The sequence below is a fragment of the Oncorhynchus tshawytscha genome, linkage group LG17, assembly GCF_018296145.1.
Source record: "Oncorhynchus tshawytscha isolate Ot180627B linkage group LG17, Otsh_v2.0, whole genome shotgun sequence".
NCBI lineage: Eukaryota > Metazoa > Chordata > Actinopteri > Salmoniformes > Salmonidae > Oncorhynchus > Oncorhynchus tshawytscha.
The window spans coordinates 18,642,715-18,657,673 of record NC_056445.1 but is presented as its reverse complement, the minus strand read 5'-3'; the positions used below and the strand labels follow the sequence as shown (position 1 = coordinate 18,657,673).

Sequence of the window (14,959 nt, the reverse complement as noted above, 5' to 3'; positions counted from 1 at the left end):
AAGATATCCTGTGATGCGGCCTTGCATTCCATTAATTAAGAGCAGAATAAAATACGTGTCTTTCTTACCTGGCTCCTCTCTGTAAAGTGTTGAAAGTTGTAGGTGAGAGACAGATGTTGAAATAGAGTAAGAGACGTGCACTCGGACAGAAAGTCAGGCCTGAGGACACAGCAACAAGAGGGTGACATACACGCTGTAGTTAGCAATGGACTACCAGCTGCTCCACAGGACACAGCAGCCCCCCCCCCTCTCTCTCTCTCACTCTTCCACTTTCTCTCCCACTCTCTCTTTCTCCATCCCCTGTCCAGTGCCCAGACTATGACATAACAGTTGGCTACAATGTGGCCATGCATGTTTTATGGAGGGAAAAATAAATATATTCCATTTGTAAGAGGCTGCTATAGAATTGCAGCATGCAAAGTGATTGAATACTTCATCATTGTGCCAGCTTGGTAAAATAGCTCTGCCTTCTATTATGCCTATTGTCTTGCACTGGGTAGACCTAACTAGCTGTAAGTCAGTGAAAAACCTCTGAGTGACACAATAGTTAACAGTACAGAGGAGGCAGAGAGGGTAGTGCTGTAACAGGCAGTTGGCCAAAGTTTTCTGACACACTTCCAGATGGCAGACAGTCATTCACTGTTCTGTAGAAGGAAAGAATGCAGACTGAGTCAGAACCAGAATGGAAACTCTGTGCTATTTTTATGGAATTCCTCTAACCCTCTAGCATCATCTACTGGCAAGCACCATGGTCTGCACCATTGACTACATAGTCAGTCTGCAGCGTGCTAATTTTTTCCTGAGGATTATTACGAAAATCCTTTAAATAAATGTTGGTGGGAGGAGCTTCAGGAGGATGGGTTCATTGTAATGGATGGAATGGAATAAATGGGACAGAGTCAAACATGTGGTTTCATGTGGTCTGTCCGCGGTGGCGGCTCTGGCGCGGGACGCGGACCCCACTTCACCATTGTCTTAGTCCGCCTTATTGTCCGCCTCCATGGCTTTCTAACCATGGCCACCCTTCTCAATGACCCCACTGGACAGAGGGGCGGAAGCTCTGGACAGAGGGGCGGAAGCTCTGGACAGAGGGGCGGAAGCTCTGGACAGAGGGGCGGAAGCTCTGGACAGAGGGGCGGAAGCTCTGGACAGAGGGGCAGCTCGGGACAGAGGGGCAGCTCGGGACAGAGGGGCAGGGGCTCTGGCGCCTCTGGGCTGAGGGGCTCTGGCGCCGCTGGGCAGACGGGTGGCTCAGGCGGCGCCGGGCAGACGGGTGGCTCTGACGGCGCTGGAGAGGAGGAAGGCTCCGGCAACGCTGGACAGGCGGGAGCACCTGTAAGGATGAGCCGGAGAGACAGCCTGGTGCGGGTGGCCGGAGGGCTGGTGCGTGGAGGTGGTGACGGATAGACCGGACCATGCAGGCGCACTGGAGCTCTTGAGCGCCGAGCCTGACCAACCTTACCCGGTTGAATGGTCCCGGTCGCCCTGCCAGTGCAGCGAGGTGGAATAGCCCGCACTGGCCTATGCAGGCGAACCGGGGACACCGTGCGCAAGGCTGGTGCCATGTAAGCCGGCCCAAGGAGACGCACTGGGGACCAGATGCGTAGAGCCGGCTTCATGGCACTTGGCTCGACGCTCAGGTCTCTCCAGCCCCCTGGTAAGCAAAGGAAGATTGCGCAGGTCTCCTACCTGGCGTAGCCATACTCCCTGTGAGCCCCCACCCAAGAAATGTTTGGGGCTGACTCTCAGGCTTCCATCCGCGTCGCTGTGCTGCCTCCTCATACCAGCGCCTCTCCGCTTTCGCCGCCTCCAGTTCTTCTTTGGGGCGGCGATATTCTCCTGGCTGAGCCCAGGGTCCTCTTCCATCTAATTCGTCCTCCCATGTCCAGTACTCCTCGCGCTGCTCCTGCTGCCTTTCACCACACCGCTTGGTCCTGTTGTGGTGGGTGATTCTGTAAGGGATTTCTTCCATTGACGGAGAGGCGGACCAAAGCGCAGCGTGGTTATTTTGATTCATGTTTTAATAAATCACTTCACATGAACAAACTAACAAACTAACAAAAACAAGAAACGTGAAAACCCAAAACAGCCCTATCTGGTGCAAACACAGAGACAGGAACAATCACCCACAAACAGCCCTATCTGGTGCAAAACACAGAGACAGGAACAATCACCCACAAACACACAGTGAAACCCAGGCTACCTAAGTATGATTCTCAATCAGAGACAACTAATGACACCTGCCTCTGATTGAGAACCATACTAGGCCGAAACATAGAAATACCCAAATCATAGAAAAACAAACATAGACTGCCCACCCCAACTCACGCCCTGACCATGCCAAACAATGACAAAACAAAGGAAATAAAGGTCAGAACATGACAGAGAAGTCCATGCTTGACAGCTTTATTTAATTTAATACAAGCATTCAGAAAGTATTCATACCCCTTGACTCATTCCACATTATGTTGTGTTACAGCCTGAATTCAAAATGGAATAAATATATGTTTTTCTCTCATCTACGCACAATACCCCATAAAGACAAAGTGAAAACATGTTTTTAGAAATGTTTGCAAATGTATTGAAAATGAAATACAGAAATATCTAATTTACGTAAGTATTCATACCCCTGAGTCAATACTTGTTAAAAATAGCACAGAGTTTCCATTCTGGTTCTGACTCATTCTGTATTCTTTCCTTCTACAGCACAGTGAATGACTGTCTGCCATCTGGAAGTGTCTGCCTTTGGCAATGATTACAGCTGTGAGTCTTTCTGGGTAAGTCTCTAAGAGCTTTGCACACCTGGATTGTCAATATTTGCAAAATATTATTTTTAACATTCTTTATGCTCTGTCAAGTTGGTTGTTGATCATTGCTAGACAGCCATTTTCAAGTCTTGCCATAGATTTTTCAAGCTGATTTAAGTCAGAACTGTAACTAGGCCACTCAGCAACATTACATGTCATATTGGTAAGCAACTCCAGTGTATATTTGGCCTTGTGTTTTTTCTACCTGTGCTTAACACTATTTTGTTTATTTTTTATCCTAAAAAGCTCCCTAGTCCTTGCCGATGACAGGCATACCACAACATGATGCAGACACCACCATGCTTGACAATATGTATAGTCCTCAGAAATGTGTTGTGTTGGATTTGCCCCAAACATAACACTTTGTATTAAGGACATAATGTTAATTTCTTTGCCACATTCTTTGCAGTTTTACTTTAGTGCCTTATTGCAAACAGGATGTATGTTTTTATTATATTTGTATTAGTATTGTGGAGTAACTATAATGTGGATCCATCCTCAGTTTTCTTCTATCACAGCCAGTAAACTCTGTAACAGTTTTAAAGTCACCATTTGCCTCTTGGTGAAATACCTGAGCGGTTTCCTTCCTAGCCGGCAACTGAGTTAGGAAGGATGCCTCTATCTTTGTAGTGACTGGGTGTAATGATACACCATCCAAAGTTTAATTAATAACTTCACCCTGCTCAAAGAGATATTCAACATCTGCTTTTTTATATTTACCCATCTACCAATAGGTTCCCTTTTGTGCGAGGCATTGGAAAACCTCACTGGTCTTTGTGGAATCTGTGTTTGAAATTCACTGCTCGACTGAGTGACCTTACATATAATTGTATGTGTGTGATATAGAGATTAGGTAGTCATTAAAAAACAATGTTAAACACTATTATTGCACACAGAGTGAGTCCATGGAACTTGTTAAGAAAATGTTTACTCCTGAACTTATTTAGGCTTACCATAACAAAGGGGTTGAATACTTCCTTTGAAGTACTATTGAAGTATTTTGGGGGGGTATCTGTACTTTACTTTACAATTTATATTTTTGACTACTTTTACTTATACTTCACTAGATTCCTGAAGAAAATAATGTACTTTTTACTCTTTACATTTTCCCTAAGACCCAAAAGTACTCATTACGTTTTGAGTGCTTAGCAGGACAGGAAAATTGTCAAATTCAGGCACTTATCAAGAGAACATCCCTGGTCATCCCTACTACCTCTGATCTGGCAGACTCACTAAACAAACACAAATGTTTCATTTGTAAATGATGTTTGAGTGTAAAAGAAAATGGTGGCGTCTGGTTTGCCTAATATAAGGAATTTGAAATTAGTTATACTTTTGATACGTAAGTACATTTGTGTACAAGTGACTTTCACTTTTACTTGAGTCATTTAGGTATCTTTACTTTTACTCAAGTATGACAATTGGGTACTTTTTCCACCTCTGTTTATTAGATATTTTACAAATGTATCCACTGCACTCACTCGTTTTTGTTAATATATACCCCTAATTTAACGTAGCAGGCATGATATACAGTGCCAGTCGTGTCTGCTCATCACTCGTGTTACTGGTGGGTGAGACCGGAAGTAAACATCATGTGACGTTGAAAATCAGCTGATCCAGCGTAGACGTCTTTAGTCACGACTACAACGATTAATCCATACATTCCTGGCTGTATTTCACTGGTATTTAATGAATTGATTGATACATTGCACTAAAGGATTTACAATATTGAAAACCACGTTGCATTTGTTGTATTTAAATCACGGTGTTTATATTTTATTCAAGGAAACAAGATACTAGACTGCTGCAACCATGGCGCTCAGCGATGCCGACGTTCAGAAGCAGGTACATTGCAATTACAGCCTTTTAACCTTAATCCAACTTCTGCTATATTAAGGCATTTTTCCTTTCCAATTATAAATGTTTGCAACTGTATATTTGTCAGGAGCATAATTGTGATTGTATTATGCCAAGGTTGTCCTTGAAAATAAATGTGAAATACTTCTACTAAAATACAATCACAATGTCTAGTATAATTAGGATGTTTAATTGTTAATACATTTAATTGAGACATCTAATTGCACAATACATTTACTCAGTGCTGTATTTGTGAGGTAGAGATGCAATATATGGTCACATGATGGTAAAACCCATGGTCAGCGGAGGAACTTGAGTGATCCTGGGTGTCTTGTCTCACCAACCCTGGTCAGCGGAGGAACTTGAGTGATCCTGGGTGTCTTGTCTCACCAACCCTTCTCATGCACTGTATATAAAGTAGAATAGATTAGGAGGCTCCATAATTACATTTCCCTCTGTAGTTTATGGTTTAGAAACAAGTTTTGTTAGATGAAAATGATGAAACAGAAATGTAAGCTATATACATTCCACACAACATGGTGGAACCAAAAGAGAAGTTAATTCATGTACAGAGTAATGAAGCTTTCTAAGTCTGCCTCTTGACTCTCTTCAGTATGAAACATGACTTGGAAAGCATGCCTAATGTGGTGAGTCTTATACTGTCAAATCATCTCTAATTCACACTGTTCTATCCCCCTGTATAGATCAAACACATGATGGCCTTCATTGAGCAGGAGGCCAATGAGAAGGCAGAAGAAATTGATGCCAAGGTACAGTGCTTATTCACAAGTGACCGGCATAGTTCAGGACATACACATTGTGTGTTTTCAGCAAACACAAACTCAAAAGATTTGCATAGGCACGTTCAACTGAAATAAGAAAGCATTATCACTCCCCTAAGACATGATAATTTACTAAATTAAAGCAATCGTTTTAGTACCTTTTAACAGTTCTACTGGTTCAATGCTTCTTAAAATGTATCATAAAGACAGGGCCTCCTAATTGCATACTCTGAGTGACAAGTGTCTCCCCCTGCAGGCGGAAGAGGAGTTCAACATCGAGAAGGGCCGTCTGGTGCAGACCCAGAGGTTGAAGATCATGGAGTATTACGAGAAGAAAGAGAAGCAGATCGAGCAGCAGAAGAAAATGTTAGTCACTCTTTTTCTTTACAGCTCAGGTAGTGTTGCTGCTGGTCTCTCAGCTACCTCAGAGACTTCCTCAGTCTCTTCTTTCTCTGATGAGGAATTTGTCTGACACAACTTCCTTTTTAAGTATTCTAAATTTGAAGTCACATTCAGCAGCTCATTCATTGTAAACAAGCACAGTATATGTTACAGTAGCTATAACTTACAACTGCTTGGACTTGTGATGTGGTCCTGTGCCACAGGTTTACTTACCTCTCTTCCTCTGTAGTCAAATGTCTAACCTGATGAACCAGGCTCGTCTGAAGGTATTAAAGGCTCGTGATGACATGATTTCAGTAAGTTTAATTTGTCTTGGCTGGAATATTGTTTTGTTCAAACACAGCCAGAGGCATGATGTTCTGCTACAGCAATGCATTCCATGTAAATAATAGGCTAACCCTCAATGTGTGCACTCAGGAAATGTTGAGCGAGGCGCGTCAACGGCTGGCCAACGTGGCCAAGGACCCAGCCAGGTACCCAGCACTGATGGATGGGCTGGTTCTGCAGGTGAGGCAATACTTGTCACTGACACAGTTTTGGTGTTTTATTGGGTTTCCCATTAGCTGTTGCTAAAGCAGCAACTACTCTTCCTGGGGTCCACACAGAACATAAAACATGACATAATACAGAACATAAATCGACAAGAACAGCTCAAGGAGAATGACACATATGTAAAATAAGACCAATAGAACACAACGCTGAGAGAAACAGAAATAACTATTACTCTAGGCCTACATTCATGTTACATTTTACATTCAGTAGCGTCTATCAGTTACACTCATGCAAACATGTCAGTATGCATTTACATAGGCCTGCATGTTGTTTAGGTCAAAGGCATTGTGCGGTGAGTTTCACTTTATTTGATGCAAATGTTTTGAATGTGTCGCTCTGTTTAATATTAGGGTTTCTATCAGCTTCTTGAGACCAAAGTGACCATCCGCTGTCGTAAACAGGACCTGCAGGTGCTTCAGGTTGGAATGATCCTTTTCACTTGGTAACAGTTCAATGTTGTTCCAAGTGTATTTCCTTGTATACAGGGTTGTTGCATGATTCACATGTTGTATTCCTATTCAGGCGGCTATCCAGAAGACTATTCCCAGCTATAAAGCAGCAGTGAAAAACAATATTGAGGTTCGCATCGACCAGGACAACTTCCTGTCCCCAGACATGTAAGAGGACAGTCCCTTGTCTCAATGTGAACCCATTCATTTCAAATAGGTTTTACTTTGTATTAGAATTGATTGATTAACACGTTATTGAAAATAATTGTCTTCTGTGGTCTTTCTAAGGTGTAAGTCAAGGGTTCATGAGTTCATTCAAAGATGTTTGTGTCTCTTTCAGTTCTGGAGGTATTGAAATTTACAACGCTGATGGGAAGATCAAGGTGTCCAACACCCTAGAGAGCAGACTGGACCTCATGGCTCAGCAGGTAAGGGCACAGGGACAGTCTCACAGGAACTATAGTGGCGCTAAGAACAGCTAGCACATCTAGTTAATTGACATTTTTCCAATATAAACAACCAACAGTGTGAATATCCTTGCATAAAGCTATTGGCTTACCAAGATTCCTTAGATGTATACGCTGTGTGAAGTTTTGCACATGATTGTACTGCAAATTCTCAGATATAGTTTGGCCCTGTTTTTCATGAGGTTCAGCTTGGCACTAATCCAGTGTCCGTCTTTCTGCTCAGATGATGCCTGAGATTCGAGTGGCTCTCTTTGGTCAGAACCAGAACCGCAAGTTTTTGGACTGAGTGTCTCCACCCATTGTCTTGAAGAGGAGTTATTTATTTATGTTGTGAAAATTACCATTGCTGTGTCTGTGAGAAGAATTCAAAAAACACAGTTAAAAAAGAAAAGACACCATTTTGTTGTTTTGTCATGTATTTCTGTGCATCTTGGAACAGTATAAAAGTTGAACTTCATTGCAGATGTGAGTAGGAGGAGCAACTTTTGCACAGTGGTAATGGATCTACTGTTCCCCTTGGGATCTTGGTTTACACACCGCAGTCATCTTTATTATAATTGGCTGGACAGTAATCATTTCAGTCTGCTTGGATCAGGCTGCATGAGAGAAATAGAGTACCACAGTATGAGTCGTAATTCCCATAAAACCTAGCAGTCAAACAAGGAAATGGTTCCAATGGTTTTTTCACAATACATTTTTCCCATAGGGGATTTTTAGAAACACTCAATAAGGGCTGTGTTTCATGTAGTCTTACCTTGGCGTGACATTTTGATAACTGTGTAAATGTCTCTAGGACAAGGTGACTTGTATTAACCTAAAAAAAATGAAATTCTAATGTGGCTATAATAAAGAACTACAAATGCCATGATGATCGGGACGAGACTGCCGAATCTAGGCAAATGTAAGAATCTCGGATTTGAGAGTAAATAGAGCTGAATATATTGATAAATCACCTTGTCCCAGAAATGTACATGTTTAACAAAACGTCAACCCCATGGTAAGCCTACACAAAATACAGCCCTTATTGTAGGTCATTTTAGAAACACTTAAGGGGAAAACATGGTGGGGAAATTATTGGAACCATTTCATTGTTTGACCGTTAGGTTTTATGGGTATTATGACAGCTCCACTGTGGGAGTCTATTGTAGCCAATGCATCTTGTATCGGTTCCTTATTTCATCTAATAACATCTTCCTCTCGTGAAAAAATATAATAAAACATTGCATAGAGCATTGACTCACCCATCGCTATTTGCTCCTTTCTATCACAATTGAAATGAAGTGATGCTGGAAAAACATTGAAGACCAACTATGTCCTTGTTGAATCCAATTAAGTTATTGATATGTCTTTGCTGTTGTATCATGACACAAGGAAGGGTCAAAATTTAAGAGGTTATTGTGAAAATGTTAAAGATTAAATCGATAGTATCAGTTGCCGGCTCTTTTTTTTGACTTATACAGATTTCTCTATTGTGCCACACATTTTTTTTGGTGACAGGAGTTGCACTATAGTCTCTTATTTATTAAATTGAATCATCCATGGCCCCTCCAGAGAATCTCATGACATGCAACATGTGTGGTCTGCATTCTGCTGACTAGCAACAACCATTAAAGAAGTGGGTATACCACAATGGAATTGTGAGCCTGTCAACTCAGACTAAATAGCGTAGTCCTGGGGTAGTTTATTGAGAGGTTTACACACTTCAGAAGAAGAACGTGAGTAAGGGAAGTGTACAATCCTTTCCTTCTGTTGCTTTTCATTTGTAAGTATGCTTTATTAATGTAAACGTTGGTTGCATTCAACTGTTTGATTCAAATTGAATGATTATCTGAACATTCCTGTTCAGTGCTGTGTTTCATTGTTCTTAGAAATCAAATTTTATTTGCCACATACACCTGTTTAGCAGATGATATTGCGAGTGAGGCGAAATGCTTGTGTTTCTAGCTCCAACAGTGCAGTAACATCTAACAATACACACAATCTAAATTTAAGGAATGGAATTAAGAATGTATAAATATTTTGATGAGCAATGTTGGAGCAGCATAGATTAAGATATAGTGAAATAGAATACAGTGTATACAGTTGAAGTCAGAAGTTTACATATGCCTTAGCCAAATACATTTAAACTCAGTTTTTCACAATTCCTGACATTTAATCCCAGTAAACATTCCATGTCTTAGGTCAGTTAGGATCAGCACTTTATTTTAAGAATGTGAAATGTCAGAATAATAAGTGATTTATTTCAGCTTTTATTTCTTTCATCACATTCCCAGTGGGTCAGAAGTTTACATACACTCAATTAGTATTTGGTAGCATTGCCTTTAAATTGTTTAACTTGGGTCAAACGTTTCGGGTAGCCTTCCACAAGCGTACCAAAATAAGTTGGGTGCATTTTGGCCCATTCCTCCTGACAGAGCTGGTGTAACTGAGTCTGGTTTGTAGGCCTCCTTGCTCGCACATGCTTTTTCAGTTCTGCCCACAAATGTTCTATGGGATTGAGGTCAGGGCTTTGGAATGGCCACTCCAACACCTTGATTTTGTTGTCCTTAAGCCATTTTATCACAACTTTGGAAGTATGCTTGGGTACATTGTCCATTTGGAAGACCCATTTACGACCAAGCTTTAACTTTCTGACTGTCTTGAGATGTTGCTTCAATATATCCACATATTTCCCTACCTCATGATGCCATCTATTTTGTGAAGTTACCAGATCCTCCTGCAGCAAAGCACCCCCACAACATGATGCTGCCACCCCTGTGCTTCACAGTTGGGGTGGTGTTCTTTGGCTTTTAAGCCTCCCCCTTTTTCCTCCAAACATAATGGTGGTCATTATGGCCAAACAGTTCCATTTTTGTTTCATCAGATCAGAGGACATTTCTCCAAAAAGTACGATGTTTGTCCCCATGTGCAGTCGCAAATCGTAGTCTGGCTTTTTTATGGCGGTTTTGGAGCCGTGGCTTTTTCCTTGCTGAGCGGCCTTTCAGGTTATGTCGTTATAAGACTCATTTTACTGTGGATATAGATAGCTTTGTGCCTGTTTCCTCCAGTATCTTCACAAGGTCCTTTGCTGTTGTTCTGGGATTGATTTGTACTTTTTGCACCAAAGTACGCTCATCTCTAGGAGACAGAATTTTGCAATTCTACAAAAAAAAATTCTGAGGTCTTGACTGACTTCTTTTGATTTTCCCATGTTATCAGGCGAAGAGGCACTGAGTTTGAAGGTAGGCCTTGAAATACATCCACAGGTACACCTCCAATTGACTCAAATGATGTCAATTATCCTATCAGAAGCTTCTAAAGCTATGACATAATTTTCTGGAATTTTACAAGCTGTTTAAAGGCACAGTCAATTTAGTGTATGTAAACTTCTGACCCACTGGAATTGTGATACAGTGAATTATAAGTGAAATAATCTGTCTGTAAACAATTGTTGGAACAATTACTTGTGTCATGCACAAAGTAGATGTTCTAACCGACTTGCCAAAACTATAGCTTGTTAACAAGAAATTTGTGGAGTGGTTTAAAAATGAGTTTTAATGATTCCAACCTAATTGTATGTAAACTTCCGGCTTTCAACTGTATATATATATATATATATGTGTGTATGAGATGAGAAATGCAAAATATATTTAAAAAATTGACTGTCATATTCTTTGTTGGAATGCTGGTGAGTTGCCGCCGCTCTGATTTCAAAAAGTTCTCCCCGGCTTTATGTAATAACACATTCCTGGGCTAAGAATGTAAGAAATAATACATAAACTAAATATTGTAATGTTTCCTAAGAGCATGAAGCACGGCAGCCCTATCTGTTGGTGCTATTTTCTCTTGTAGCATCAGCGTATAGGTTTACAGTAGTACCTTGTGTTCTAAATTACAATTTCTGAAAAAGTCTTTATTCATTGTTGAATAAAATCTAGTATTTAGTTGAATGAGTGGCCTTCTCAAGAAGGATTTCCACAGCCGCTTCTTCCAACCTCCAATGACACTGCAGGACAAGGTGGTTTTGCCCTCTAGAGGGAACTATAACATCACCCTCCAGTTGGCAGCTGTGATGTGCTGTGTTACAGTATGTGACGGGACCCCGGACCCCAGTGAGAAGGAGACGATGTTGCACCAGGAGGCCTCCAGGCAGACAGGAGACCGTGTGCAGTTGACAGGGGCAGAGCAGCGGCTCGACACACACCTTCACAAGCTAAAAGAACTAGAGATGGCTGCAGCCCAGTTCCCTCCTGCCATTCACTTCTTCAAGGCACGGCGCCTCATCCATAGGAGTCCCATCTTTAGCCTGCTCCAAATGATGCCCAAAGTTAACACAGTAATACAGTCCCAGCTCCCTACAAATGTTTTCCATCAATTTATGTATGGTTAGTACATTCTCTATGCTGGGTCACAGAAGCAGCCCTCCACATCCACAGCTCATCCCTGGTTGATTGGCTGGTGAAGAACATCACATACAGGCCCCATTGTTACATCTGCTTCACATAGGGCAGGTCTGTACGGTTCGTCTTCTCTACCTGGGACTGCATCTACTGGCAACTGTTGAAGACCTTGAGAGCCAACATGGCGGATCCTACAGACAGTCCACTATATCATCAAAGCCAAGCAATACAAATAGGTGTCTGTGAATGAACACATGTAATAGCAAAAAGACAACTTTCTTATTCATGGAAGGGTAGTTTGTCTTTTTGGATGTTTTTCCAGCTTGATGCAAAACCTCACACTATCCAATGATGATCCAAACACTACCTACCCGAGCCAGGATGCAGTGTGGGAGAGATTTGAGATGGAATTCGTGGCCATAGCTGAGCTGGTCAGCTACGCTCCTGTGTTTAAAGACTTTCTCTACAAGGGCTTAGAACAGCTGTTTCATGACAACATCACGTACCTGGAACTAAGAACTGGGCTATCAAGGGTTCGTACTGTGGGCCTTAATTGAAAGTATATTGGGAAATGTAGTGGGCTGGAATTACATGTTACCTAGGCTATTTTAGATAGCTATATGTTTTTCTTCCCCCAAGGGTTTTTGGTGTTTTGAACTGTTTTTATTCTGCACATCCTGCAGAAATACGAGCTGGAAGCATCCATGATAAATCCTGGTCCTTCAGGAAGGCACTCACCAGTTTGTGGCTGAACACCCTGGCTTTCTGGGAGCTCAACTCATCATTTCTGTCCCTAGATACAGTACAGACATACTATTCATAATCATTTCGGACACTATCTGTGCTTGACTGAGCTAGCATGTTGCAATGGAAACAATAGAATGATTGGCACTGCCCTTGTGTGCACCTTAGGGTTCTAAGTGTGTCTGATGTTAAAGCAGCTGTAAAAGAGGCCATTCAGATGCAGAAGGATTTCCCAGAGTTTGTTGCAGGATTCGACCTGGTGAGAATTCTTTTGAGGGGTAGAACCAATCATTATGCCCACTCATTACTGAAAATAATTACACAAACAATTTCCTGATTTAATACAATGTTTACAAACTTATTTATTACATTCCGTCTATTTGACATACCTTGTAAAGTGAACTGTGGTTTTAGGTTGTCAAGCTCTCGACCTGAAGAGTTTGGAGTCACGCTGCCATACTTCTTTCATGCAGGAGAGACTGGCAAGCATAGGATGATTGATTTAAAACAATTGTGTAATCAAAAACAAATCTACGGTATCTGCACATTATTGTGATGCACTTATAGTATAACGTGTGTGTGCACACATTCATACTTTCGCAGACCATGAGGACACTGAAGTGGATGAAAGCATTCTGGATGCCCTACTGTTCAACACCACACGTATTGGGAATGGGTGTTAGGTATGCGTAACTGGCTGTAAGGGAGTCAGGCGCAGGAGAGCAGAAGTTGGGCAGCCAAAGGAGTCTTTTATTTCGGAGAACAAAACACAAAACACACGGCACTAAGAACACTGAACACAAAATGGGTTGACATAACCCAGCGCAAACCAGTCTAGGGTGCACATACACGAAACAACTCCACACACAGACATGGGGGGGAACAGATGGTTATATACACATCTAATACTGAGGGAATTGAAACCAGGTGTGTAGGAAAACAAGACAAATGGAAAAATTAAAGGTGGATCGGCAATGGCTATAAAGCCGGTGACGTCGACCTCCGAACGCCGCCCGAACAAGGAGAGGAACCAACTTTGGCAGAAGTTGTGACAATGGGTATGCCTTGGCACACCACCCACTGGCAAAGGGGCGCTCCAGGAAAGACAACGTGGCCGTGGAAGTATTCCCCATCTCAAACCAGGTAAATGCCACATTGTCTGTCAGTACTCATCATAATATTAACTAATTCCCATTGGTTAAATAAAAAAGCTGCACTGTAGGGTATATCAGTTTGATGACAGTAAAGTTAATCTTAACTGTAACTCTAGATTTCTCTGTGTCAGTTGTCATTAGTCCATTGAGTTAAATCAGTGTTGCCGTCCCTGAATCCCTGTGTGTCAATGACCAGGTGCTGAAGCTGGTTTCCGACCTAAGGAACCACCCTGCAGCTGTGCTGATGTCTGAGGCCACCCCATGGTGGTCAGCTCTGATGACCCATCCCTGTTTGGGAACACTGGGCTTTCCTATGACTTCTATGAGGTGTTTGTGGTCATCGGTGGCTTGAGGGCTAACCTGGGCACTCTCAAGGAGCTGGCCATCATCTCCATAAGGTGAGGTCAAGAGTTGTTTAGAGAATTTCAATGTAATAGTATTTCATGTATCTCTATGGTATTACCTCTGTTTGCTCTGGATAATGTGTTTCATCTCTCATGGCTGTTAACATAGCTAGCTAGCGTATGAGTGATTGGGTTCGGAGACTACCAAGTGCTTAATTTGTAGTCGTGAAAAGTTTGTTTGACAAAGTTGTAGTTATATGTCCAAGTAACCACGAATCTACCATAGATATAGCTCACTGCCATCACAGTTGAAGGAGAGAGGGCTGGCCATGTGGCGGAGGCTGTGGGATAAATTCATCTCTGAGAACTCATACAGTAATCCCTGAGCAGTCGAGGACGGGACTTCTTCAAAACTACACTGATGTCAACTCAGCTCTATATGATGTCAATGCAGAAACATTTTCTATAACCCTCTTTGGTTAAAATCTACAGTGAATCAATAACAAACTACAAATGAGTGTAAATACAGGAATCATATTTATTCTTTCTTTGCTTAATAGCATTTCACATTATGTGAAGGATGTAAATCTGTCCCCATGAAGCTATGTACAAACAACAGCTCACTAAGATCACACAGTCATCTCACTGCTGACCACCGATCGGCTTTTCAAAGCATGATGATAACTCCTACAGTCCTGCTGTATTGTCTCTGGTACAGTAGGCCTAACTATCTCAGTGTATCAGAAGTCTTTTATCACATTCCGTATTAACCAGTGCTGCCCACTGCACTCCTGAATGATGAGCTGGTAGAAAGTGTCCTCCCCTGGGGCAATCTCCAGACATCTCTTTGTCTGTCTGTTCTGGATGGCTTTTCCCTGTAAAACACAGCAAACATTCCACTGTACAACATCACACTAAAGTCAAAGACATCTCCCATGTTTCCAACAGTTTATAAGCATCAATTTAATGTAATGTTGTGGAGTGCTTACCTGTTGAAATTCCCAGAGCATGTGGAATCCCTT

General features: G+C 41.9%; 2 protein-coding genes across 3 annotated transcripts; both read left to right on the top strand.

Moving 5' to 3' along the window:
* Positions 1–4,338: 4,338 nt before the first annotated feature.
* LOC112216994 (V-type proton ATPase subunit E 1) lies at positions 4,339–8,746 on the top strand. 2 transcript variants are annotated; one of them, XM_024377181.2, is made up of 10 exons: positions 4,339–4,489; positions 4,593–4,652; positions 5,369–5,434; positions 5,703–5,812; positions 6,078–6,144; positions 6,266–6,355; positions 6,751–6,810; positions 6,923–7,017; positions 7,190–7,277; positions 7,540–8,746. In XM_024377181.2, exons 2-10 carry the CDS (start codon positions 4,620–4,622, stop codon positions 7,600–7,602), a joined length of 672 nt encoding a protein of 223 aa, XP_024232949.1. In that variant the 5' UTR covers positions 4,339–4,489; positions 4,593–4,619; the 3' UTR covers positions 7,603–8,746. The 2 variants fall into 2 exon arrangements, with proteins under 2 accessions (XP_024232949.1, XP_024232948.1); XM_024377180.2 differs by having other exon boundaries at positions 4,340–4,489; positions 6,751–6,819.
* A 3,353-nt stretch (positions 8,747–12,099) lies between these two features.
* LOC112217194 (adenosine deaminase 2-like) lies at positions 12,100–14,877 on the top strand. Its single transcript, XM_042299982.1, is given in 8 exon segments — positions 12,100–12,197; positions 12,608–12,754; positions 12,869–12,921; positions 13,043–13,115; positions 13,486–13,582; positions 13,790–13,841; positions 13,844–13,991; positions 14,224–14,877. Coding segments are annotated over 8 exon segments (768 nt in total). The 3' UTR covers positions 14,324–14,877.
* The last annotated feature ends 82 nt before the right edge of the window (positions 14,878–14,959 follow it).